Source organism: Neolamprologus brichardi, chromosome 4 (genome assembly GCF_056152115.1).
Source record: "Neolamprologus brichardi isolate AB-2024 chromosome 4, ASM5615211v1, whole genome shotgun sequence".
Taxonomy (NCBI): Eukaryota; Metazoa; Chordata; class Actinopteri; order Cichliformes; family Cichlidae; genus Neolamprologus; species Neolamprologus brichardi.
In genome coordinates, this window is record NC_142107.1 from 19087300 (window position 1) to 19113519 (window position 26220).

Genomic DNA, 26220 nt, shown 5'->3' on the forward strand with positions numbered 1-26220 from the left:
GAAACGTCTCTCGCACAGAGCAAGGGGCGTCCCCCGGTGTGTCCATCTATTTATATTCTCCTCCCTTAATACGGTGCGCCATCCACAGCTGCCAGTGCGACTACTTTTGGAGCGACGGATCGTTGGGGAGGGACCGCCGGGGCTGAGGAGGGCTCTCGAGGCGAGCAGTACATGTAAGTACAAATTAAATACTTAATTCTGCCATTCTCATCTTCAAAAGTACAAAATCCTAGCAGGAGGCAGCTTGGAGAATATTTCAAAGTAGGTCACTTGTTGCCTGAGTCACCTGTTCGGTCTGACTTGGGGAGACACGGGTTGTGCATGTTTAGGGGGAATGGTTATAGTCTGGGTGTTCGTTCACTTTAAATGCCCCGTGAGTAAAAAACGTTTCATGAGGAAGAGTAAATATTGCGGTTACGCACAGTTTACGCATTAATCTAATGTCTGTGCCAGAAAGTTACTTCCGAAACGTACCAAAAAAGATCGAGTGTCCGTATTCAAAGTGCTGGAAATGACTTCTTGTCGTATAATCCGTCAAACATACGTCAAACTTATCTTTCATGAATGATATCAGGTCACAAAGTAGTGACCTTTATTTATCTAGTGACCTTTATTTATCTAGTGACCTTTATTTATCTAGCTAAAAAGTTTAATTGACGTTACAACTGGCCATAAGCGCCAAAATCTAAGATAATAGTTGTATGAAATACTTAAAGTGGGGCAAAAAGGACTGCATTCAATATAATGTAGGTACAATACCGTAGAACAGGGGTGTCGAACTCCAGGCCTCGAGGGCCGGTGTCCTACAGGTTTTAGATATCACCCTGGGTCAACACACCTGAATCGCATGATTAGTTCATTACCAGGCTTCTGGAGAACTTCAACACATGTTGAGGAAGTAATTTAGCCATTTAAATCAGCTGTGTTGGATCAATGACACATCTAAAACCTGCAGGACACCGGCCCTCGAGGCCTGGAGTTCCTGTGCCGTAGAGTCATAAATATAAATGCAAAACAAGTAATTTCTTGATTTTATATAAAACCCCTTCTGCTGATTACAGTCTATTTACCAATATAAGCAAAGACATTACACACGGAAACACTGGGGAATCGCTTTTTGGCACAACACTGGATTCATGTAAAACTTAATATTTGCGTCCTGTAAATAAGTTAAATGACTCATTGTTCAGCTGTATGTAGGCTGTTACCCTATGCTGAGTTGTTTAGACAACAAATGAGTTTTGATATAAAAAATGTTCTCCCCAGCATGAGGACTTTGCCACAGACGTGTGATGTGTTAAATCTCACGAGGAGCTGATGAGGCTTACAGTAGGTGCACGATGTGAGAAAGCTGCTCTTCCTCTTCGTTCTCTCTCCCTTTAATATATTCAAAGGCTTAACACGTTCTTTTGCTGCTGGTGTTAATATAAAACATCCACATCATGATTTATAATCATAGACTGTTTTTGAAATGCTCCTCTGATAATTTGCCCTTGAATTATGGAGATTCGTTGGTGCAGGTAGATGCACAGGGCAGGTGTAATTGGCTGAGGGCTTTATCTTGGCCAGTTTTTAATCTGGTTTACTTTCCTGCTGCTCAGCACCCAGGGCCTATTTTTTTTTTAAATATATACATTTTTTGCTTTTGCTTTTTTTCCCCAGTCTGTCAGAAAACTAGCAGTTAACTTAAGCATATACCGAGTGTGGGTCCAGAATTTTGGGGTTTAATTGCTACAGAGAAAGTCATGGTTGAAAGATAACACTTTATTCCCCCAATTCACCAATTAGAGGCTGTTTGTTTAACCTTCATCGCCTATTCATTTGAATATTATAGCTTATTTTCAGATCCCTCAGTTCAGATAGTTCAGATCCCTGGGGCTGTGTGCATATCCAAAGCCAGTATCAGCTAGTGTCACTGGATTAGAACCCCATGATCCTCGCTGATCCTCAGTGGTGCTCTCCCTTCCAATCGACAATCCTCCAGCTTGTCACATGACACATCGCTCTTTACACCTTTACTCATGTTTTCTTCACAAATGCATACATGAGAGTGGCATCAGTGTGACTGGGGATGCTGGAGTGTTGCTCTTCCTGCGTCTGGACAGGTAGGTGAGTCTTCTGTGTTGACTTCTTTGTTTAAAGGATATGTGCACGTGTTTCGAAGTGACAACACAAATCCTTCAGCTGGTTGTCTCATGCAGGGATCACGGCATCTAAACAGAGCTTATTAAAGCTCTCTGTGGCATGGAAATTTGGGATCTGCAAACACTGCTGACAATGTCGCCTTCAGTTTAGTCTATCAAATGTGACATCTGGATATTCTGAGTGGGGTTTTTTATCAATGAAAGCTGGTTATAGATTTATGGAGATTTTTCTCTAATAGAGTAATTTGTTGAATCTAAATCCATTTTATCAGATCCTCAGTGTTTTTTATTTTTAATCTACACGTATAGGAGCAGTGAAACCCGCAAATTAATAATAAAAGTTGCATCTTATACTTTGTGAACTCTGCTGCTGCCAGCAGCATTGAGCCCTGTGGCAGATCCATCTGGCGGACTAAGTCTGTGGGCTCATGCCGCTTTGTTCTCGCTCCATTGTGCTTCCTGCACCAGGAATGCTGACATCCACAGTTTTGGAAAACACACAGATACATGTGCAAACACACATTTATGTGTGCGTATATTTGTGAGCATTCGTTTTGGGAAACTAGCAGACAGTTCGTTGCTCTTTTTAAATTTTAAATGCTATATTCGAATATTCAGTTTTGTTAATGTTGTTTGTCACAATGACGCCATCGGGGACTTTCTCTTCCTTGTACGTATTTGGAATATTATAATTCAAACAGGTTGCTATACTAAATGTTTAAAAACAAAATTGGAGCCATAGCTGATAAGATTTTGTTTGTGTTTTTGATGCAAAACATGCTTCATGTTGACAGGTCATAGTAAAATACCTGATGGAATTTGAAAAAGAAACAGGGACTTGTTCAGCTTAGCGGAAGAGACCAGCACGCCTGCAAACTGCCATCGAGACCCGGATCCGGAGAGGAGTTGAGCTGTGGTGTTGAGTTTCAGTGCAAGGGGAGATTCTTGCATGACAGGCTGGAACGGGTCATCTTACACAGACACGAATATAAGAAAAGGACTTTGATAAGACTTTGATGTACGCCACTTTTAGAAGAAATGGTTAATATGTAATGAAGCTCATTGGTGTTGTCTCTGACTTTTCTAGGAAGCCTGAAAGGCGCTAATGTAATGTATAGTGAAATGTTTCTTATTTAACTAATCTATTTTTTATCTTTCAGGAGAAATACCTCATTCACTGTGGAACAGGCTGGATTTTAACCTTGGATTAATGTAATCTGTGAGGAAAACCAAAACAAGAAGCTCATGGAAACAGAATTGTACTGGAAGAAAGGTTGGCTCTCATGTTCTGCCCCAGCTGAAAAGTGGAAGAAGAACAGCTCATCTGTTTTTTGTTCCTATATGCTTTTTGAGGAGCAAACAACCATCTGAGTCCTTCTGCGATGGAGAACGCCGTCCTGGAGCCCAGATCGGAGCGGATTGCCCGCTACAAGGCTGAGAGGAGGCGAGAACTGGCCGAACGCTACGGCAGCATTGACGAGCTTCCTTCTAAGTGGGTGAGACGGGATGAGAAAAAGGTTCATGAGCCAGCGAGCCAAGCGCATGGAGGAATGTTAAGCTCCCACGATCTGAGTGAAAAGGTGAACAGCAGAACACAGGATGTTACAAATGGATTAGAGACTCCTGCTGAGCCCGACTGCCTGAGAAGGTGAGCCATGTCAAGGGTGAAAGATGACTTCATTGAATGCCTTGAAGACTTAAATTTCAATCATAGCTCATTGTCATTATTTATTTTAGAATAACAGGAATTTGGCTGAAGTCTTGCAACAACTTCTTAGTGTGCAAAAACGATACAATTAGCACTTCAGGACACACACAAGAAACATGATAAGCCTCTTTGATGGCCTTAGATACAGCACTGTCTTCCTGCTGTGGCTGCACAGGGTAGCAGGTGCTGTGAGCCTAATTTGCTCAAAAAAACAATAAAACCCTAATTCTGGCAACATGACACTTGCCACCTGTTCACAGCTTTCAGAACTTGACAAGTTGTTGATACCTTCAATAGTTTGTGTCATGGTAACTGCTAAGAGCAGTGTGTGGCATTATATTAATAGTCAGTCAGATGACAGCGAGCGTGCATGTAGTGCAGATGGTTTAGATTTGCAGGTGGCTTCTTCTCTTCTGTGAAACCATGAAAATGGGCTCATTCGTTTGATTTGAGAATCAAGCATGAAAAATGAGAAAGGGATTGACTGAACCAAAAATACGAAACATAGACAGCAATAGATTTAAAAACACTAAATCCAGGAAGTCCGTGCTTTTACCTTTTAAACATGCTTTTTTCTTGACTAGTGACCTTTGAGCAGCAACAGATTGTTGACTTCACCAGTTGCTCTGGTTGTTAGTTAGAACTGAGACATCCAAATCAGTCTGTCCCAGGAAAGACAGTTAACCTTCTAATGCCAAATGTATCAAATTTGATACATATTTTTGTGAGTTTTTGAGACTTCTGCATTATTAATGTGAACTGTGACAGAAGATTATGTTTTGTGCTCCTCATGTCATGTCCCCCATATCTGCAATCTCACCTCCTTCCCTCACTCATACCCTCCCCTCTAGGTGGGGTTCCCAGAACTCTGCTAGCATGCAGAGTGGGGAAGAGCCTCATATCCCTCATGGACTCGACGGCCCACAGCTCCACACTCGGGTGTCCGTGGGCCAGTTGAGAAGTGCTCTTCTACAGCAGACGGAGAGCGGAGCACAGCCTGAGAAAGCGTAGGGTCGCCTGCATGCGCGTGTGATCCGGCCTGTCACTAACAGACTGTGTTCCACTGTGTGATAATATTTCTCTTCATCTCAGCATCTTCTCCCCTTCTTACTTTCTTCTTATCCTACTTTGTGTGTGGATAGTAGCTTCCCTGATGCTGGGCAAGCCACATCCTCTCTGGATCTGGCTGTAAACCCGGGCTCTGAGGGGGGTCGGCGACGCACTCGGCGTTACCTCCCTAGCGCGTCAGGCGGTAACAGAAAAACTAGCGAACGCTTCAGGACACAGCCAATCACAGCCAATGAGATGGAGGAGAGCAGTGGGTAGGGACTGTTTCTTGTGGGCATGATAAAAAATAAATAAATGGGCAGATGAGATGCCTGGCATGGCGAGGACTAAAGAAAATATCGTTTGCTGTGTTTTCATATATTTAAAATAGTGTACGGCTAACATTTCATGGGAAAACTCATTAGGAACAAAATATCAGCCTTACCTGATGATACAGTACCACAACTTTTCTCTTATAGGAAACACTTATTTACCCTTGAATGATGCTTAATATTTGTTCCCCGTGATAAGAATGCACTAACCCTTCAGCTGAGCTGTGGCATGTGGAGCAGCTTTACATAAAAAACCATTGGGCGGTGTATTTTGCATGAGTTTATCTTCCTTAATAGCCTCCACAGTGTTGCTTTACCCAGCATGCAAAACAGCACAGTGTGTTGACTGTCTGAGCTGCAAATTGAAGCAAAAAGACACATACTGTAAACACCAGGCTGGATCCAGATCTCCATAACAACATTATCTAAAGAGTCACGCATATGTCACCAACCTGTTCACCTGATGACCTCATCCTTTGGCTATTTTCCTCTGATTCTTCTAGGTGCTTGGATCCAGAGAACGAGGAAAACAGCAAAGGTAAAGCTTTCTCCCCTATGTGTTTGTCATCATCTGTTATTTCCGTGTGCTTTGCTGGTACACTGTCTGGTTGAGAAGGAAGTAAAAATGATAACAGGGAAAACTTGCATGTAATATATTACGTGAGGTATGAAAGAAACATAAACAAATTGAAAAATACTGTGTATAATATTTAATTCTTGCAGAGGGCTTCCAACTTGCACAGTTGCCTCCATAAATTCATTTAATGGCTCAGGAAATAAACTGGGTTATATTTAGAGGATCACAATGCTCAATCTCTTCTGTAACGACAGACCAAACCATTTGGGCAGTGGAGCGGTGTTATGTACATCTAACTCTTGACCCCGTCATAAAAAGATGACAAGCAAGTCTTTACAGAGATTGACTCACTGAGAGTTTACACCACAGATAATAAGACAGCAGACACAAGTGGCCTTTATTGCTGTATGGATGTTTAGACTGTTGTTTTCAGGTCACACTGTACATCATTAAAATTGTTCTTCACAACTTTTTACTCACAGCTATCATCAATACAGAGATGTCCCCAATTCCTAGACGTAGATGCAGTGTATTTAAGCACAGTTCACCAAGAAATTGCACCTGTGTTTGCTCTGTCTGCACCTGTGTCTCTTCCTGCTGTAACTGTTTAAAAGTTTGATGACTCTTAATTAATCTCTTAATGGCTGTTTTCTTTTTTTAATTTTCAAATGATGGTGTGTATTTTTCCACAGCAGATGTAAAAACAGACGACAGAGCCAAAATGAGTGTGGCAGCCAAGATGTCTCTGTTTAAAGTGAGTTTGAATTGTTACCTGCTTTTTTTGTTCCCACATAAACTCGCCTAAACACACACAGTAAATGCAATCACTCTACGGTGTTAAAATGAAAGAAATGTATTCAATCCTTTATCATCTACTGTCACCTCAGCTGCTCAACTTACAGTCTGAGCGCTGAGCACGCAGAACACTACCTGGTCCTGTTGAAGGAATATGAATGGTCAAAACAGGTGCTCTCCTTGGATCCACACTTTGGTTTGATGCTACAGTGTGTCCTTTAGTACTTATTAAAGGAAAGACCAAGTCTGTAATATGATAGATACAGAGCCTTATCTCGAAGCTCTTTAGTATCACACAGATGATGCATTGCACTGTGGATTTTTCTATTATTCCAACATTTCAGCTGAGGCACACTTTTAGCAATAAGGCATCAGGTGAAAATGTGCCAGACACTGTATTAACATTAACAGCCCCAGCAGCTGTGGTATAATTAGCCTGCTGCTCTGTAGAGGCAGCAGGGGAGGTAACTGAAGCCAGCAGGTCTCTTGTTACATTGTGACCTGCAGCATGCAGCAAGTGGCCAAGATGCTGCACCTTAGAGCGCGCTGCTTTATTCACCAGCTATCTGACCCGCTTTACCTCCCTCCATCTGTTTATACAAATAGAACAGGGGACATCTTGAGGGGACTTTTTACTGCCATTTTTGTGGTCTCCCTCATTATTTATGCAACAGGTGGAGGCTGTAGATTGAGGCTCCTATTTGACCTGAATGTTGTCGTCCATCTGCATCACAGACTGGGTTCAAACTGATTTTTTTTTATTTATTTATTTTTTTTTAAAAACATTAATGTCCTCCACACATCCTTCTCTGTAGGAGCTGGAGAAGTCTTCAGCCTCTGAGGCCTCGGCATTCCTCAAGCCTCGCTCAGGCTGCGTCTCTCATGAACGCAGGAGCCGGCGTGGCAACGACCATCGCTTTCTGACACAGCCAATCACCTGTGGAGAAATAGTGGCGATCAGGTGGGAGAGGTGTAGTGTTACCAAAACCACATCACATAATTAGCTATTTGACTTGATTGACAATCACTAAAAAAGTCATCTAGTTTTATTTAAGATTATGCATGCGTAGTTTTTACATTTTAGTTTTGTGGGAATAAATAGATGCTTGATGATTTAAAAACTTAAAATGTTTAAAAACTCCAACTTATTAAAGTCAAATCTGTGAAAGCAAGAGACCGTGCTTCAGTGGAATTAAGTACTTACTGTATGTCTTATTTAAAAGTAAGAACTTCTAGAAGTGTGTCTTATCTAAGCAGTTATTTTTAGGCTCCTAAGTAAATGAGTAAAGAGAGAGTTGTTCAATGGTTAGGGCGTAAAAAAAATCTGCATTTTTAGAATCAGTAGTTAAATGTGACAACATTTTCTTCAAGGCTTTAGTGACATATCTCTTCAAAATAGCCTTTTTCCCTACAGATTAAACTTAATATTGCAGCTTCATTAAAGCTTGGTTTATTTTCTTTGACTAGTCTCACCAGATCACTGAGTTTTTTATGCTTCTTTCCTACAAAAACGAGTAGACCAAGAAACAAGAAACAGTTTAAACTGTCATAAACCCATGCATAATGCAAAAACATGGTTGGCTCATACGTTTCCCAGCCTTTCTGTTTGGCGAAACAAGTTGCAAGGAATTTGTTCTGTCACATTCCTGGCCAATAAAGAGCCCTTGATTGACTCAGTGTCACCATATTTGCTCTTATAGATTTCTCCCATGTGTTTCTGTTCAGGAGTTTTTCGGTGCCTGGTTTCGTTTGGCTGTAACTCGTGGCAGTGGGTCACAAATATATGCTTTTTTTTTTTTGTAAAGGAATGAGATTGTTGGAAACCAAACCAAAATTGGGATTGGATCTAGTTTGTTCAACCAGAATTATATGAATTTCTTAGGGGCTATTTTCAGTTACACATTTGCTGTTGTAGGGAGTAGCAGCAGCAGGACGATGTCTGTCAGATTGACTAAAAATAACCTGTGTGTGTTCATGGTAATGAAAAAACACCCGCCGTTTTCTCCACTGCTTTTGCACAGCAGTGTAGATCAAATGTGTAAGGCATCTGAGATTTTGACTAAACATAAATTCTTCTCTGACTTTTTGGTGTCATGTGATGTTACGCCTCAGCACTCCCACACCAGCACCACCAGTGGATGTCCAGTCTGTGCAGGCTGAGTCGGAGGAGGATGGCGATGAGAGCTGCAAGCTGAGCATGAGCGAGAAGCTGGCCCTCTTCAACAAACTGTCCCTGCCTGGGAGGGAGGGAGCCGGGCCTGCTGACGGGCCCCCAGAGAGACGAAGGCAAAAGGGGGCTCGGTACCGCACGCAGCCCATCACTGTGGAGGAGGTCAGTCTGGTGGGTAGAAAGCAACAGAACAATAAATGGGAAACAAATGTATTTAGAACTTCATAGACCAGAAAAGGGGCAGGAGTGGTTATTAATAGCAAGGTTCATTTGTTGTCTTTCTTCACTTCTTGCCTGCTGTCCTCTAAGTAAATCTATTATTGATCTTCTTTGCCTCTTTTTAGCTCCAGAAAGGCCCTGTTCAGCTTCCTGCCCTCTGTTTGTCCCCTCATCTGTCCGACAGACAGCAGGCCTCGTCTGTCAACCTGAAACCCAGTGAGGTACGTCTTTCACAGTCCACATCAGACACTGGCACTGGACTCGGAAAATCTGGTCCGACTCAACAGGGACCACAGTGCTACGACTCTGAGCCAGGCTTAAAAGGAATCCTGAAGAAGAGCCGCTCTGCAGGCTCGGAGTGGAGCAGGACAGAAGCCAGTCAGGTAGACGCATCATACAGCCATGAACAGAATGGTGGAGGCTGTAGAGAAGCGGCGATACACGGGAGCAAAGCGGGAGGTGAGAGGGAGGGAACTTCTGCAGCACCACAGAGAGACAGACGAGAGACCTCTGGTATGGAGGAAGGTTCGCAGTCTGCTGCTCCCTGGAGGCAGAGGGCTAGAAACAGGAGGGAAACCATTGCCTGCACACCAATAAGAGCCTTGTCAGAGCAGGATGCTCCACAGCAGTCCTGCCAGTCCAAACATGAACTGAGCTTTTCCTCTGAGAAAAACACCGTAGACATCAATGGAAGAGCCAAGTAAGTCATGTAAATAAAATGACATGATCTGATAAGAACTGTAAATGTTTTTCTTCTATAGAGTCAAACTGTTGATATTGCTGCATATAGGAAAGGTTTGCTAAAGACTTTGAAACGTATATTATTGTGACATCTGTGAGTTGGATAATAAACATGATTCTTTACAGTTTTCACCAGAAATATTAACAGTTTTCAGCAGCTTGTTGTTGTCCTTTGATATGTTATATACTTCATACTGTGTGTAATGTGTCTTAAAGGCAGGAGGAAGACCAAAAGGCCATGAACAAGATCCATGACAACACCACAGATATTAAAGCTGTCCGGGTCACCTCAGAAGAGTGTGCGCCTAAAATGCAGGAGACAACCAACGGCAGCAGAAGTGAGGTGAGCAGCAAGGTTAACCACGTAAGACATGGACCATTTAAAAAAAGGTTTTGTCAGCGTTTACTTGCATGTCATTCTGTCTGATAACACTGAACGAATTCTAATAAAACTTTGTATTGGTGTAGAGTACGGTCATGTTATAAATCCATTCAAATTTAGCTTACTTCCATCAGTTTCTTCAAGGTCAACTTTATGAATTATTGATAGTTATTGACAAAAATCGGTGAAACTCAGGAACTATGATTCTTACAAGAGTTGTGTGTCAGCATACCGAAAGTACAGCAGAGGATAAAATATCATGTCACATTTAACCTTTGACCTCTCCTTCAAGGTCAATAGATAATTTGAAGGTCAAAGTATATAATAATTATATATATATATACCACTATTTAAAATATTGTTTGGAGTGACGACATATAGGAATAAAGGGAATGATATATGATTGTAAACAGTGTGTTACTTTTGAGATCTGACCTCTTCTCCAAGGTCAAATAAGGTCAAATATTCATAAAATGTCTTTGATCTTTAAAACGTTGCTTAAATTCTGCTTTCTTTGTTTGTATTGGCAACATTTAAGAAATGATACTTGTATATGGGGAGTCTATATTATAGTTTAACTGAATGATATTAGACAATTCCAGTGTTGGGGAGTAACGGAATACATGTACCGCCGTTACGTATTTAAAATACAAAATATGAGTAACTGTATTCCGTTACAGTTACCGTTTAAAAAGGTGGTATTTAGAATACAGTTACTTTGTTGAAATAAATGGATTACACTGCGGTACTTTCCTGTTTCATATTGTGGCGGGTCAGGACTGTTTGGGTTTTGTTTGACAGCTACGTTCTGTTGTTCCAGGCGGCAGCGTTACGGTTGCCATGGTTACAGGGTGACGCTCTCTCTCTCTCTGCGTGTTTCCTGGGTGAGAGAGGCCTTTTTGTTGTCGTTGTGCTAAGCTAATAGGCAGAATGCTACAGGTATAGCTCTAAAGAATGTAGCATCATAGGCAGTGTAGTCCGTGCTGCAGGGAGAATGGACTGCCATACCCGTTATGTGTCTGTGAGCGAGGGACGGAGAAAAAGGAAAAGTAGGAGCTGTCATCGAGCAAAAACGGGAGCTGGAAGCATGTAAATATAATAATAACCACTGCAGCCAAGAAGAGTGCCTGACGAGCCCAGCTGTAAGTAAGCTATTAAGACTCGACTGTACACTGTGTTCGTGTTTTCCTCCAAAAACAATAAGTTCCGTTGGAGCAGCCTTTCAACGCCTCTCTCTGTCTCTGGCTAGCAAAGTTGACCCAGACAACAAAGTAAAGCTAGTTTTCGGCTACGAGTATTAGTCAGAGGTCCCTTTACTACGGTTCGGAGCCGCGGACCTTCAGTAACAGTAATAAATCACAGCAATAGTACATTCATGTAGTTGTAAACAGCATGATAATATATTAAGTAATCCAAAGTATTCAGAATACGTTACTCTCATTGAGTAACGTAACGGAATACGTTACAGAATACATTTTGGGGCATGTATTCTGTAATGGAATACATTTTAAAAGTAACCTTCCCAACACTGGACAATTCTATAAAAGCATTACAGAAGTTTTGCAGCATTTTTATTTCTCTGAAAGAATTCAGTGAGAAAATCTTTGTTTGCGTCACAGAGGTTACAGAGTTCACGCTTCTTGCCTGGTTTAAATTGAGGCAGAGGTTACATTTGTGGTTACATTTGGGTATTTGTCATACCACTGAAACCAGATATAACATCTCTTATCTGCAGCACTCTGAATGTGGTATGTGCTGAATGTCCTGAGATCAGACTCGAGTTACTGCGGAATATATTGAGTCCAGTGAGTGTTTATGTACCAGGATGGGATTGACTGTCCTATTACACGACGTGGAATGTAAACACACTGATTATTTGGCAATTAAATGATCTCAGCTTCACCATGCCGACACGATGTGTGGGATTTGTATATTAATCCTTGTCCTACTTCCTTTTTATTTCTGTCATTTTTATATTTTTGGTAACATTTATGTTTGTTTTGAATTCCTTTAAATGCATCTCCCTGTTTTCCATAGTATCATGTGCAGGACGAGTCAGAAAACCCTCATCTTGAGAATGACAACCTTCAGTGCTGGGTAAGCCTCAAACTGATGATTCAAAACCCATCCTCCCTCATCTTGATTTTGAAACCACAGCCCTTTAGATTTTGAAGAGCTTTGAACATCTGCAGCCTGCCCCTCTCTCTTCTCTCCCAGGAGCCCGTCTTTGCCTCTGTCTATTCTATCAATACGCCCCAATATATCATGTGTTTTAATCAGGTAATCGTGTGAGCCGGCGCATGGCATTGCTGCTGTTTGATTTGGAGTGTTTTGTATGCTGTGAAAGGCTTTTGTCATCTCACAGATTCAGGCGGATGTGATGTGACAACCCTGACACCTTGTCTCGAAATTACAATGTGTCACATCACAGCTCTCAGTTCACACTTTAGGTGTGTGCTTACCAGATGTTCATTTTGGTCATGAAAGTTATATATTACTCCTCACGTTTCTTTGTGCATGTTTCTGATCTAGCTCTAATGGACAAAAAAATGTGCATTGTACAAAAACTCCTTATAATATCTAATGCAGGGCAGGATTAGGCAGAAAGGAACAGACTGAATGAAATGTTACACATAGAAAGTTTAGCTTTATGTAAAATCTGTATATTTTGTACCTTCTGTGCAATCCACTCTCACAGTCCTAGAATGCAAAAGTCGCCATTTCTGTGTTTTGTTTTCACCTCCAGACTAACCTCTCCTTTGAGGCACAAGAAGTCTCCTCTCCTACGAACAATCAGAGTCAGCCTCAGTGGAGACATAAGGTGACGCACACCTGCATTTTTTTCATATTCGTGCGTGTATCTGCAGAGAAGCTGCATTGTAACGGATGCATTTCTCGGGCTCTGTAGGATAAAGGAACTGAGATTCAGATGACTGAATTTGGAGAATTGAAAACGCAGCAGGAAAGCAAAGAGCAGGAGGCTGGAAGCACGGCTAAGACAAGTAACTCGCTTATTCTCCACTTCTCATCCAGTTCTGCTGAGCGTATTTTGGCCTTGTTTATGAGTTTTTTCCCTCCTGTGTTTGCAACATCTAGGCCTTGCATCTGGTGAATCACAGAGAAATGGTATCGCTCACAACAGGAGACGCTCCACTGATGCTCCATCATGCAAAAATGAAGGTCGGAGCGGTTTTCCACCACGAAAAACAAGCAAACAAATAAACAAACAAGTCTGTGTTGAGACTCAGTGCTTGTTTTATATATCAGAGCTATCCATCATGCATTCATCATCATATGGACAACGCTGGTTACCACAATGTAAAAGCTCATTGAGGATCAAAGTATTTTAGCGTTTTCATTTCTTTCCCCCTCAGTGACTCCACAGAGTTCTTCACCAACAGTCACTACTCAGGAGGTAAAGGAAGAGACGCCTGTTGATGAGCCAAACATGTTTGATGGCAGTTTCTACTGTGAGCAGTCACCTCCTTCAGCCTGCCCCCCACCTTGTGGTGGGATTGCTGCCTCAGAGGGTGAGCAGGACCTGGGAGTCTTCTGCCAGACCAACACACACATGTAAGCATAGTTTTTTCCTGCAAATGTGAGATTAGATTGAGTCCTTGCAATTTCTAAATAGTAAATACAAAATATATTTTATGCTAAAACTAAAAGAAAAAGATTAGAGTAAAAAAAATTTTCCTGCAAAATTTATATTCACACACACAGTAGCTGACATCTTCAGTAACTCTGTATTGTCTGTGTGTGCTTGTTTGCAGATTGACCTCAGCAGTAGCAGAGCACAGGCGGTCGGTACGTCCGTCCCGTCGGACTCAAGGCTCCAGAAACCCTCTGAGGGCTCTCGCAGCCAGAGAGGACATCAGGCAGGACTTCATGGGAGAGAGAGTCAATTCATCAGCTCAAGAGAGGATCCAAGCAGAAAAAAGTATGCTAATTTATGTTGTTCCGTTCTCTTGTTACTTGCCTTCTTTTATGTTGCTCAGCTACCTGATGTTGCAGTTTTATTTCTCACTATAGAGTCTAAGAACTCGTCTATAACAGACTCACCTCCATTAAGATCTGAAGAATCCTCCTCAGATGCCGAGACAGCTAAGTCTTACCCGCCCTTCAGCAGCCTGATGCTAATTCACATCAAAGGTCAGGAAAGGTTTGGTTCACCTGTGTGATGATCTGCTTGTGGTCAGGTGTTAAGGTTAACCAACACCTGTGATGACAGGTAGGCGGCATGTTCAGGTCCGCCTGGTTGAGCCCTCAGTGCGGTCACTGAACAGTGGAGACTGCTTCCTGCTGGTCACTCCAGAGCACTGCATCCTGTGGAGTGGAGAGTTTGCCAACGGACAAGAAAAAGCAAAGGTGCCACCCAGGACAATGTTATGGTGTAGTAGCAGCATGTATGACACATAAAATTACAGGGAAAGGGTAAAGAGGTGGATAATACAATACAAAATAAGAAAGTAGGTTTAAAATGTATTTATATTTATATCCCATTGCCAGGAAATATCTGGCCATCACTTAAACTTACTCCTCTTAGAAATTTAAGGATGTTTTAATAACTTCATACATATACCAAATTGGTTTACATTTATGCACAACAAATAAATGCATAAAATATTACCCTTCAAGACCCAAAGAGAATTCTGTACATAAAATGCAGTGTTTGCAGTTCTTGCAGTAAATTGTAAGCATTAAACCTTAATGGACTCATAAAGGTTGGTTACAGTTTGTGTGTTAAATGCATAATAAAGGACAGTGATGGTATGAATCAAGAACGTCATACATCACAGAGTTCAGTTAATGATTATCTGAGTATCCCAGTATGTACGTTTACTTTTAAATATTAACTTTGGTTGCGTTTTAAATGTATTTATATTTTATTATCGAACAGTGTAGTAAACATATATGGGGACAAAGTGTGGAGACAACGCACTGAATGAGTAATTAAGTCAACATTTTGAGATAATAACCCAAAATATTTCCTTACAAGCTTCCATAAAAAAGTGATATTATTGAGAGGACGGTGTACACTGTCACAGACTCTCTTTTTTTTAATAGTTATTTGTACATTTCTATTATTATAACAGCTATAGCTGATTTCACACATGAACGGGTTGTGACACTTATGAATTTATTTCTTTTCACATGTAGCACTCAGCCATGTTCTTGTTATTGGAAATATTTTGGTTTGGTGAGGCAAGTTTCCTGCAAGATTTCTAATATAGGCCAGCGAAGACTGCAGTAGTAAAATAAAAAGAAATTACAATATGCTTTTACTATAGACTATGTTCTGTTTGGGTTAGCACAGCAAAAAGGTCCTAGGTTCTAATCCACCATCTGCTCAAGGCCTTTCTGTGTGGAGATTGCATGTTCTCCCTGTGTCTGTGTGGGACTCTCTGGGTACACTGGCCTCCCTGTGACCCTGAATGGGATAAGTGGCAGAAAATGGGTGAACTATATTCTCTTACTGCTGATTATCATATTATTTCTTCTTCTTTTTTTTTTTTTGTCAGGCCTCTGAGCTAGCTTTGTTCATCCAGAACCAAAGGGACCTTGGTTGTTTGGCTTCCCACTTTGTCCACCTGGAGGAGGGCATGAACTCTGACAGCAGTGTGGCTGCAGACTTCTGGAGTCTACTGGGAGGAAGAACACAGTACAGAGGTTGGAAGTAAAACATGTAGGCGAAACATGTGGGGTGATCGTGGCTCAAGAGTTGGGAGTTCGCCTCGTAATCGGAAGGTTGCCGGTTCGAGCTCTGGCTCGGACAGTCTCGGTCATTGTGTCCTTGGGCAAGACACTTCACCCCCCGCCTACTGGTGATGGCCAGAGGCGCCGATGGCGCGATATGGCAGCCTCGCCTCTGTCAGTTGTGGCTACAACTGTAGCTGCCTCCACCAGTGTGTGAATGTGAGAGTGAATGGGTGGATGACTGGGTGTGTAAAGTGCTTTGGGGTCCCTAGGGTGACTAGTAAAAGCGCTAAACAAATACAGGCCATGTACTTTTCAAATATCTCAGAGAAACACATTTTGAATTGCAATTTTTCTCCTTTTATAATTCACCTGTTGTTTTTCATCCAAAATGTTTTTTCATTTCTTTTGCTCACAGGAGCTGGTGCTTCAGAGGAGGATGAGCTCTATGAGCGCGGTGTGGTGGAGTCCAACTGTGTGTACAAGCTGGTGGAAAACAAACTGGTGCCTCATGAACAGGCTTGGGCCTCCATCCCCAGCATCACCCTGTTGGCCTCCTCTGAGGTCTGAGCTTCAATTCTCGGCTCCCTAATTACTTATATTGTAGTTGTTTTGGTTTTTGTTCATTAAATGCTTGATTGTAGAAATATAATGAAAGAGACGTTAATCTCTGACTCTGTTCATATCTCTTTGTCATGTATGCCCAGGCCCTGGTGTTTGATTTCGGCAGTGAGGTCTATCTGTGGCTCGGACAGGACGTTTCCCTCAGGAGTAGAAATGTTGCTCTCCAGTTGACTCACCAGGTGTGGGTTGGAGCTTATGACTACAGCAACTGTCAAGTAAACCCACTGGATCCCACTCAGTGTAACCCTGCAATTCAGCTGTAAGTCACTAATATATTACACATAAAAAAGGAGCAGAGTAAATACTCACCACATGAAAGAAGCATGGATAATCCGAGCAGTGGCTCTTTCCTCTGTGTACAACATTAAGTTTGCTGTGCATTCATAAAATGCACTCTGTAGAAAGTAATTCTTGGTTAAGTGTGCCCATGTGACATGCTCTAAAAACCCTGCTTGATGTTTAAAGTCCAGACTATATTTTGACATTTAAAAGACATATTTTAAAGCAAGCAAGTGGACATGAACTATAAAATACTTGCAGAGAGTAAAGCTTCTCTCAGTGTACCATATTCCACAGTCAGAAAATATATTACAACTTGTGTATATTAAACAAGGTCTTTAAAGGGCTTCATTTCTTCATTTATTTCAAGAGGGTTTTTTTTTTTTTTTTTTTTTTTTTTTTTTTGCAGTTTAATGAGATTTAAGCTTTTAAAGTATATATATATATAGTGTGTGTAATTATGTCTCTTGGGAATGGATGTCTTTAAAGCTCGAGTCTGGACTAAGGCAGACTCTCTTTTCTGTTTTGTTTAATGCTTGTGTTAGTTCTTTTATCGGTTTCATGGCATAACTTTGTCCACAGACGAGGAGAAGGCCGTCCCAGCTGGGCTCTGTTCGGCGTCCTCACTGAGAGCAACGAGACAGCTCTGTTCAGGGAGAAGTTCCTGGACTGGATGTGCAGGGTTGGAGGCAGAGAGGAAGCAGCTTCAGGGACAGATCAGACGCAGGTTCGTATCACATTCAGAGAGATGATGCGGCACATGCAATTTTCAGACACTCACACCAGTGTGTTTCAGTGTTTTACACTGTTTGTGTAAAATTACAGATGTGTTTTTTTTTTTTTTTTAAAACCACTGAAATTCAGTGTCTGTGCTTCCTCTCCATAGTCCATCCCAGTCCAGTCATCCCAGCCGCTCTCCCCTCCTTCAGACCTCTTGAGTCCCTGCGATGCCAAAGCTCTAGTATCGGGTCAGTGCTTAGAAGGTGATGGTTTGGTCCGTACTGTGCTGGCTGGGGTCGATGTCCAGAGAGGTCATGGTGTCATCATGCTGACGGAGGAACGTCAAATGGAGCTTAAAACAGTAGCGGTGGACACCTGGCACGTCCAGGAGTTTGACGACAGTGAAATCCCAGTGGAGAGCAACGGACAGCTTTATGAAGGAGACTCTTATGTAATCCGCTGGAAGTACAACATCAGTACAGCTGGTCAGTAACATTTTTTGTTTTTCTTTCTAATAGATTGTACTTTTAATGCTATGTCAATATTTTGTCTGAGGCAGTTTAATAATGGTTAACACTCTCTCTTCGTTACAGACAGCACAGACAGCACAGATGAGTGTGGGACGGATCCAGCACCAAAGGAAAAGACGGCTTTCTTCCTGTGGCGAGGCCGTCACTCCAGTGTCAGTGGACGGGACACAGCTGCTTTCCTTTCCATCGGGATGAGGAACCACGAAGAGTCGCAGGTAAGCTCATAGCAGTCAGATTAGATCACCTTCTTATATAAAGTAGAACCCTGGTAACTGTTAACTTTCACAGCAGTGAAAAGCTTAGTTTTATCCTCACTTATTGTGTATAAAGAAAACACAATAAAATAAAGGCAAAGAACGCACGCACCTCATTTAGTAGAAACATTGCATTATGCGAGTATACCCAAACAAATTAAGAGAAACAAAGAGCAAAAGCAAAAGTCTTTTACTTTATTTTATTACAAGTAATTTTTTATTACAATGCAAAATGCAAAGAGGCAGTGTAGGAGGAGAAAATAAGCCTAAATGGCTGTGTAGAAGTGAAAGAAATACGTGAATAATTTAACAGACAATAAAAATGGCACCAACAACAACAAACACCCAGCAAAAGCTTCTAAAACATTTTAATGTTTATTAGAGTATATTTCAATACAGAGGCATATGGTTGGTTTACAATTGCAGTAGAAGTTGAATGTAGTTTAGAGAAAAGTGGCTTGTTTTAAAGTCCATGGAGTATTTAAAGTATTAAGAATGGGGAAAAAAACAGACAAAGGTGATGACATTTTACTTTGTAAACCACACTACAACTTTTTGAACCGTTTGCTGTATGAGATCATTTTTTTTGCTTTTGTGTGATGGAAAGTAAACTGGAATAGGATTTATATATATCTTTTCCACCTTATGGTCAGTGTTATTGCTGTTACTAGTTAGATAGTTACTAGTTCTGCCTTGGTGCCTTTTGAGAACAGATTATTACACAGTGTTAGCCACAGAAGTTGAGATTATTTCTGCTGGCATGTGCACATCGGTGGTGAATTTATTATGAGGTTCCTTTGATAGCCACTAGTGTTCGAACTCTGGGACGAGCAGTATTATAGTGCCAGTCCGTTGTAGTGCCGTTGGCCCTGAAAGGCATCGAAACCTTAAAAGCACAAAAATCCAGATCCCATAAAAGAACTGAAGTATGAAAAAGCTGCAAAAGCTCACAAATGACATATGAAATGCAATTAGAACACATTCTTGCATTTTTTTTCTTCTTTACAACACCAACACCTTCTTAAAAACATATTACAAGAGTAACAGGACAGAGTTTGAGAAGCCAGTACTATTGATGATATTTCCAGCAGGCATAAGTGCATGCAGCTGTTTACCATCTTTTGTGTGGTGTGTTTTGTAAGGTGGTTGTGCCTCAGGGAAAAGAACCCCCCTGTTTCCTGCAGCTTTTCAAGGGAGGCTTGGTCATTCACAAAGGAAAGCAAGAGGAAGCTTCCATCAACACAGGTGGAGTAAAATCAGCTTGGTTTTCAGTCCATTTTCCTTCTCTTCTTTGTTTGAATGTTGTGATTGTCAAAACACAGAAAGCTGGCGTCTGTTTTGTGTGCGAGGGGAGCTCCCAGAAGAGGGTTTTCTGTTAGAGGTGGACTGCTGCTGTGCGGGTCTGAGGTCGAGAGGCTGTGTTGTCCTGCTAAATGGCCAGCAGGGAGTGCTCTATCTCTGGATTGGTTGTAAGGCTCACAGCAGCACAAAGGAAGTCGGCAAGAGGGTGGTGGAGGTCCTCACTAAAATGTGAGTCACATGTTCTTATTGTGCTTTTTAAAAGTTCTCAGTATCAAATTTTTTTTTTTAGCTTGAATGTACTTTTATTTTTTGTTTGTTTGTGTGTTTTAGCTGTCCATCAGAGGTGGGTTTAAGCAAAAGCAGCCCTGTAAAGGTGCAGATAGTACAGGAAGGTTCAGAGCCAGAAGACTTCTGGACAGCACTGGGACAAAAGGACAGGAAGGCCTATGACTGCATGCTGCAAGGTGCAACGCAACACACACTGTGCTTTGCTGTGGACTGTAAGCCTTCAAATCATAGTAAGAAACAACTCTTTTGTAATGGCAGATCCAGGAAAGTATAACTTCACGCCTCGCCTCTTCCACCTGACTGCCTCCTCTGGGAGTTTCCAAGCCGAGGAGCTGCAGAGTCCGATGCAGATGCCGGGGCTTGTGATGGCAATGCCTTTTGTCCAGGAGAGCCTATACAGTGTACCACAACCAGGTGAAAACAGACACAAAAGAAACTAAATTCATCTTATATTCAACTCTGCTTTTCAGCTTCTCACCTCTGTCATTTTATCTGCAAAATAAACACATTTAAAAAGTAACAGAAAATTGCTTCCCCATACACTCATCTATTGTTTAACTTCATCTATCCCCCTCCGGCCAAAAACATCAATCTAATGTAATTCCACTTCATTGCCCAATTTCCCTCTTTGTTGTCTGCGTGCCAGCTTTGTTCCTTCTTGACAACCGTCTGGAGGTCTACTTGTGGCAGAGAGGTCAGCCTGAGCAGACTGAGAGCTCCTCAGCTTGGAGACTCTGGCATCACGAGAGGAAATGTGCCATGCAGACAGCGCTGCAGTACTGCAAAGGTAGTAAGAACTGAGGGAGAGGAGTTGGTTTCATGCAGAACTGCCTGAAAGTAAAGGTACTGCCGATTCTTGATAAGTTTTAAAATGTATTGTTTATTCTGTATCCCAGAAATAAACCAGAGAAGGCCGCCGCATGCATATCTCATCCTCGAGGGGGCCGAGCCTCTCACCTTCACTAATGTCTTCCCGCGCTGGGAGAAAAGCCTTGAACCTCATGCACAGGTATGAACATGTTTATCCAGAAACGAGCTCAAATATTATAATTTGGTTTAATTTTAACAACCTCTGACTCTTGTCTAATCAATATTTCTTCCCACTTTGTGAACATTAAAAAGCATTCCTTTTTAGGGCTCATGTGCAAACTTTAACTGTGTCATAGAAGAAGGCGACCTTGTAGCATCTAAGATAAGTTAGCCAACGAGCAGCACCTTTTCCAACCAAGATCACAACACTGTGTGTTTGGTACTTTAGATTTAATTATGCTCATCACAAATGATACAGAGGTTGGATAAATTCATAATTCATGTTGATGTCTGGGGATAAAAAAGATTCATTGCTGAATAACCTGCAAAGCTTTCCTTCTTTCACTCTTATTTTATTGCCTTGTCCTTACATCACAAGTCTCAAAATGACTATAACACTAAGGAAGTGAGGGTCTAATTGTTCCTTAAACCTCATTTATATAAGAAATATTAAGACTAAAGTTGCATAAGTACCACGTGTCAGTCACAGGTCGAATGTGGCAACACAAAAAAACCCCCACTGGTATTTGGCAAAAAATTGTTTGTCAGTAACTGAGGTAACAAATGGCTTAAATACATCTTCAAGCATTGTGGAAATTTGCAGAATACACATTTAATGTCTATTTTTTTTGCCATGTTTCACTCCTTGGGTGTGACTCAGGGTGATACAGGGCGAGCGAAGCTGACCTTGGTGCAGGACGCCCTGGCCCAGCTCATGAAGACCCAGTATCCTCTGGAGGAGCTGCTGCGGAGCCCCCTTCCTGAAGGAGTGGACCCCCAGCGCCTGGAGGTCTACCTGTCCAATGAGGACTTTCAGGTAATCTGATGGATGATGTCACCAGCTTGCAGTGATGTCCCCTAACCAGCAGGCTTCAGCCTTCACCAGATTTTCCGAATGAAAATGCTGAAGATGCTATCATGTTTATAAGCTAATGATAAATGTAGAGCGGAAGTTTTGCCACAACTTTAATGTTTACATTTGTATTGGATTTAAAAATTGATTTCTACTTTGTCTCCTCCATAAATAAATTACTTCAATTATGTTTCAGACTATTTTGGAAATGAAGAGAGATGAATATGCCTCCCTCCCAAGCTGGAAGCAAATTGATCTGAAGAAGAGCAAAGGGCTGTTTTGTTAGACAATGAAATAAACTGGAGGCTGACTGATGCTGTGACAGCAGAGACTTCCTTGTCTGCTGCGAAAGGAAAATGGCATGGGGGGACATAAGAACCATGTTTCCACACAAAGAATTGCTCACAGCATAATAAAACTACAAAGAGATCACTTTTATTTATGTCAAATTAGTGTGTGGACTTTTTATTGGACATTCTTTAAAGCTACCAAATGGTTGAGAGAAAAAAAAACTTTTTTACTGTCTGTACAAATCAGTGAAAGATAATAAAAAAGGTTATATGGGAGTAAAATAAAGACATCAGTAACAAACATTGGAAAGAAAACATAGGAGTGCTTACAAAAAAGATTAATGCTAATAAACAATGTAAACAGACAAAAAAAAAGGCTAACCACTTCCTAAATGTTTCCTCCTTGATCAATATCTTTCCATCAAAATGTTCTGAGCTGCAGTTTTTCCTCAATTTTGATTCTTCTTCCCTACATAACGATTGCCCCAAGAACCTTGAAATAAGAGTGTATGGCATTGTAATCTGTGACGTGTACTTTACAATCATGTGTCACACTGATGTGTTCATTTCTCTGGAAGCCTTGTGTGCACAAAGCTTTGTGCCATGTGTATTGTAGCTGTGGCCAATGTGCTCATTGTGGCTGGGAGCGATGCCTTATTAAGGCTCCTTGGGGATTCACTATTAGCTATGCATGAAGGGACAGGTAGACATGCTCCAATAACGTCCCTTTAGCTCAAAGCAACACGCTAATTCAGTTTCACCTCAATCAACACACTGTTCCAAACATCCTCATAACACAGCAGTACACAAAGACATACTGTATCTCTCAATGATGCATGGAAGCCCATTATTTATTAAAGGAAAAACAATCTATGTAACACATGTACTGCTTAACAAATTTTGATGTGAATGTGTCAGTCTACCCACTGTTTGTGTTTTTTTTTTTCTTTTTTTGTAGTATACACAGAAACTGATGCTACAGCAATTTTTTGTTATTTGTTTTTAAGATATCACTCTCAGGTTGGTTCATTGTCCAACCTGACATAAAAAACCCAAAAAAAGACCCTAAAACAAAACAGAAACAAGAGTAGCAAACAAAAAGAACCCCTAGTATTTTGTTAACATGATCACATTGACAATGCTAGCATGCTAATATTTAGCATAATGCGGCTGCGTTCGAAACACTTTTTTTTTTTTCTTCATTTTGTTGTAGGCATTTCTTGACTTACTGTCTAGCAATGACAAAGTCCAGAGTCACTGGAGAGAAAATGCTAACATGCTAATAATAGCATGCTAATCTTTGCTAATTAGGCTAAGATTTTTTTCCCATCTAGAGTAATTTATATTTTACAATATGGCTCTACGTCAACAACAACTTCCATAGAAAATAAGGTTCCTAAATGACAACCGACGAGATTGAGTCCGACACTGAACAATGCAAAGTGATGTGCATATGTGCAGCAACTGTAACAACAACCTTAAACATCATGTCCTATGCAAGATTTGCTAATATATGTATAATAGACAAGCAGACCGCAATAGTGGGCTGGCTTGAAATCAGCCATTCTTGGCCTGTGTTTGATAATCATCTTATACCAACTTTCATGGTAAGTTGTTGAGGAATCTCTCAAGAATAAGTCAAAGAATTAAAACATTGTTTGGGGTCTTCTACAATATGTCTGTACATGTTTCTTTTTTGCCAAACAAAGTACTGAGAGCTTAATTGTAAGACCAGCATTGCAATATCTGAATTTATATTAATATTTGCCAGTGTGGCTAGAAACTTTCAAGAGGAAGAAACACAACTAGAAGAATCTTTTTCTGTGGTAATAATATCTAAATCCTTTGCTGCTGATCTTAGAAAATTCACAGTTGGGTGATTTTTAACAGCATAAGAGTATCTGAGGGATTTTAAAAAAAACAAAACAAAAAACCTCCACGACTAGCTGACCTCCAAAATTGGAACCATCTCGGGTTAGTCTTCAATTCACCCAGTTTGGGTTCACTGGCTAATGGGTATTATTTTCCTCAAAATAGATTAGCTGACTAAGCCACCATGTGACTATGCAGACCTAGTTAGGCTGGATTTAGGCCTACCACTCAGTGATGGCACACTCAAAGACATTTCCAAAGACATTCTGCTGTAAAAATATCTGCTGTAGGGTTACATAAAAATGTCTGTGTGTCAGCCTGAGAGATCTACTTTGAAAATATCACTATGCAGGTGTAGTAGGGTAGGTGTGTAGGTGTAGTAAAGTTACTTTAAAAATATTTCATGGTCCTTGCATCTATGATTACAACCTTTTATCTGGAATGAATAATGAGTTTGGGTAGTGTGCCTTTTTGACTCTTCAGACGAACCAGGTGGTTTGCTTTAGATGGCCTGTTCTCTCTGAGCATCAGCTACAGGTATGCATCGTTCTGGTTCAGAAGCTAGTGCTGCTTCTCGCAAAACCACCATGTGATCTTCCGCCGCATGGAGTGACTGGTCGATCCAGTCTAAACTGCCGGACATGTGACAGGCGTTGCGGGTGACCAGGACCAGGTGGCTGACAGAAAGGAGGAGAGCGGTGGCCCTGAGAATGAATAAAACAATCATATTCAAATCAGTGAGCTGCTGAAGGAAGAAAAGCATTTTTATCCCTCCTGGCTTCTTCAGGCACGTAACTAATCACTGAAGCTGAAAGTCTTTTGCATTAGGCTATCGAAGTCACACCTCTCTGGAAAAATAGATCAAATTACCTGGCATCCAAGAGGATTGGATCCAGGGGAGGGTACATAGATCTGACTACGTCATCCACCCTGTGAGACGGACAACGATAAAAGACGGTCAGTCCATCTTAGTTACGAGATAAAGTTATAAAGAGTGTATCACGTTACCTTGGGCTGATCCGCTTAGCCACAGTGATAATATCACTCAGGCTGGCTGGTGCTTTAACTTTTGCCCCTGAGCCCATCGTCATCGCAACCAGCTTTTCAGTCAAAGTGTGGCAGATCTATATGTGGAAGTAATTGTAACAGCAGAAGTTAGCCAAGTTAATAACATCTAGCAATTAGAAAATTACATAAATGTCATTAAATCTCAATATTTAACTTTAACTTTGATGCTTAGTAGACAACAAGTTGCTTTTGTGACTTAGACAAACGGGAGCTGACAACCGAGACATTCTCAAGTCAGAAAACCCTTCAAGACTTTGATATGCCTACTTAATCTGAACAGACATATAAATTAAAGTTAGAGCTAAATCAGTAAGTTAAATATTTCTGTTACCTTCAGGATAGAGATACAGTGAGACACCAAACCACTGTTGGAGAAAAGAAAACTCAAGAAATTATTTGCAATCCCTGACAGAAAACAGTACATGCATAAAAGCTGTAAACTTCTATAGTTCTACAATGACACGTGTAAGACATACGAGGCATCCTCTATCCAGTCCTCATTCTCTAAGATTGCTTCAATGTGAGGGTTAGTGATGACTACATCATCCAGCTCCAGCTCAGAAGGTTCGCTCTGAGTCTCCATGGCTCCAATCAGATCCACTGTGGGCCTGTGAAACAACAGAAGTAAGATTAAGCTGAATAAAAACTCATTACAACAGAGAGTAACTGCAGATTGGGGATTATTTAGTATTTACATATATGTGTTGCAATATATCAAAACACTTTTTAAGAAATAAGAACTTTTTAAAAACCAAATGACTAAATGCTGAACAGACACAAACCATGTCCCTTAAAAGGAGGTATTCTCCTCTGTAAATCAGATTTAATCTGATTAAAGTGATTAAATGGTGATGGACTGTTATTAATTTAAATCATATTAAATTCATTTGTTAAGGCCAAATTATATTCCTACATGCCTAGATTATTATGTTGAAAGGCCTGATTTACACTTACCACACACTTTATTAGATAAACCTCTTCAACTGCTTGTTAATCCAAATATCTAATCAGCCAATCACATGATTGCATTGCACCCGTCACTGCATTTAAACATGATCAAGACGACCTGATGAAGTTCAAACCGAAGATCAGGATGGGGAAGAAAGGTGCTTTGAGTGATAATGAACATGGAATAGTTGTTGATTCCAGGCTGGCTGGTCCAAGTACTTTAGAAACCACTGTTCTACTGGCACTTTCTCACATTACCATCTTTAGGGTTTACTAAGAACAGTTCAAAATTTTTAAAAAAAGGGAAAATATGCAAGTATTCTCTGGAAGAAAATACATTGTTGCTACCAG

General features: G+C 41.0%; 2 protein-coding genes across 4 annotated transcripts in view; one reads left to right on the forward strand and one right to left on the reverse strand.

The window, feature by feature from the left end:
• Window positions 1-81: 81 nt before the first annotated feature.
• Window positions 82-22140, forward strand: svilc (supervillin c). 2 transcript variants are annotated; one of them, XM_087839985.1, is made up of 33 exons: window positions 82-173; window positions 3305-3792; window positions 4704-4859; window positions 4995-5174; window positions 5735-5769; window positions 6501-6562; window positions 7419-7564; window positions 8716-8944; window positions 9118-9692; window positions 9950-10076; window positions 12153-12212; window positions 12333-12395; window positions 12862-12936; window positions 13024-13117; window positions 13212-13295; window positions 13490-13688; window positions 13889-14055; window positions 14148-14267; window positions 14347-14483; window positions 15638-15785; window positions 16231-16376; window positions 16520-16695; window positions 17298-17442; window positions 17602-17920; window positions 18029-18180; window positions 19362-19464; window positions 19542-19749; window positions 19852-19985; window positions 20068-20223; window positions 20456-20596; window positions 20706-20818; window positions 21500-21655; window positions 21888-22140. In XM_087839985.1, exons 2-33 carry the CDS (start codon window positions 3527-3529, stop codon window positions 21975-21977), a joined length of 4962 nt encoding a protein of 1653 aa, XP_087696111.1. In that variant the 5' UTR covers window positions 82-173; window positions 3305-3526; the 3' UTR covers window positions 21978-22140. The 2 variants fall into 2 exon arrangements, with proteins under 2 accessions (XP_087696111.1, XP_087696112.1); XM_087839986.1 differs by having other exon boundaries at window positions 18038-18180.
• Window positions 22105-26220, reverse strand: part of tmem98 (transmembrane protein 98) — a 7170-nt gene continuing 3054 nt past the window's right edge. For both annotated transcript variants that reach the window (XM_087839987.1, XM_087839988.1), the window contains exons 4-8: window positions 25398-25529; window positions 25253-25286; window positions 24862-24977; window positions 24724-24783; window positions 22105-24557 (exon numbers count right to left, since the gene is read on the reverse strand). In XM_087839987.1, the coding sequence (XP_087696113.1) occupies window positions 24356-24557; window positions 24724-24783; window positions 24862-24977; window positions 25253-25286; window positions 25398-25529 (544 nt within the window). In that variant the 3' untranslated portion in view covers window positions 22105-24355. The remainder of the gene's footprint in view (window positions 24558-24723; window positions 24784-24861; window positions 24978-25252; window positions 25287-25397; window positions 25530-26220) is intronic.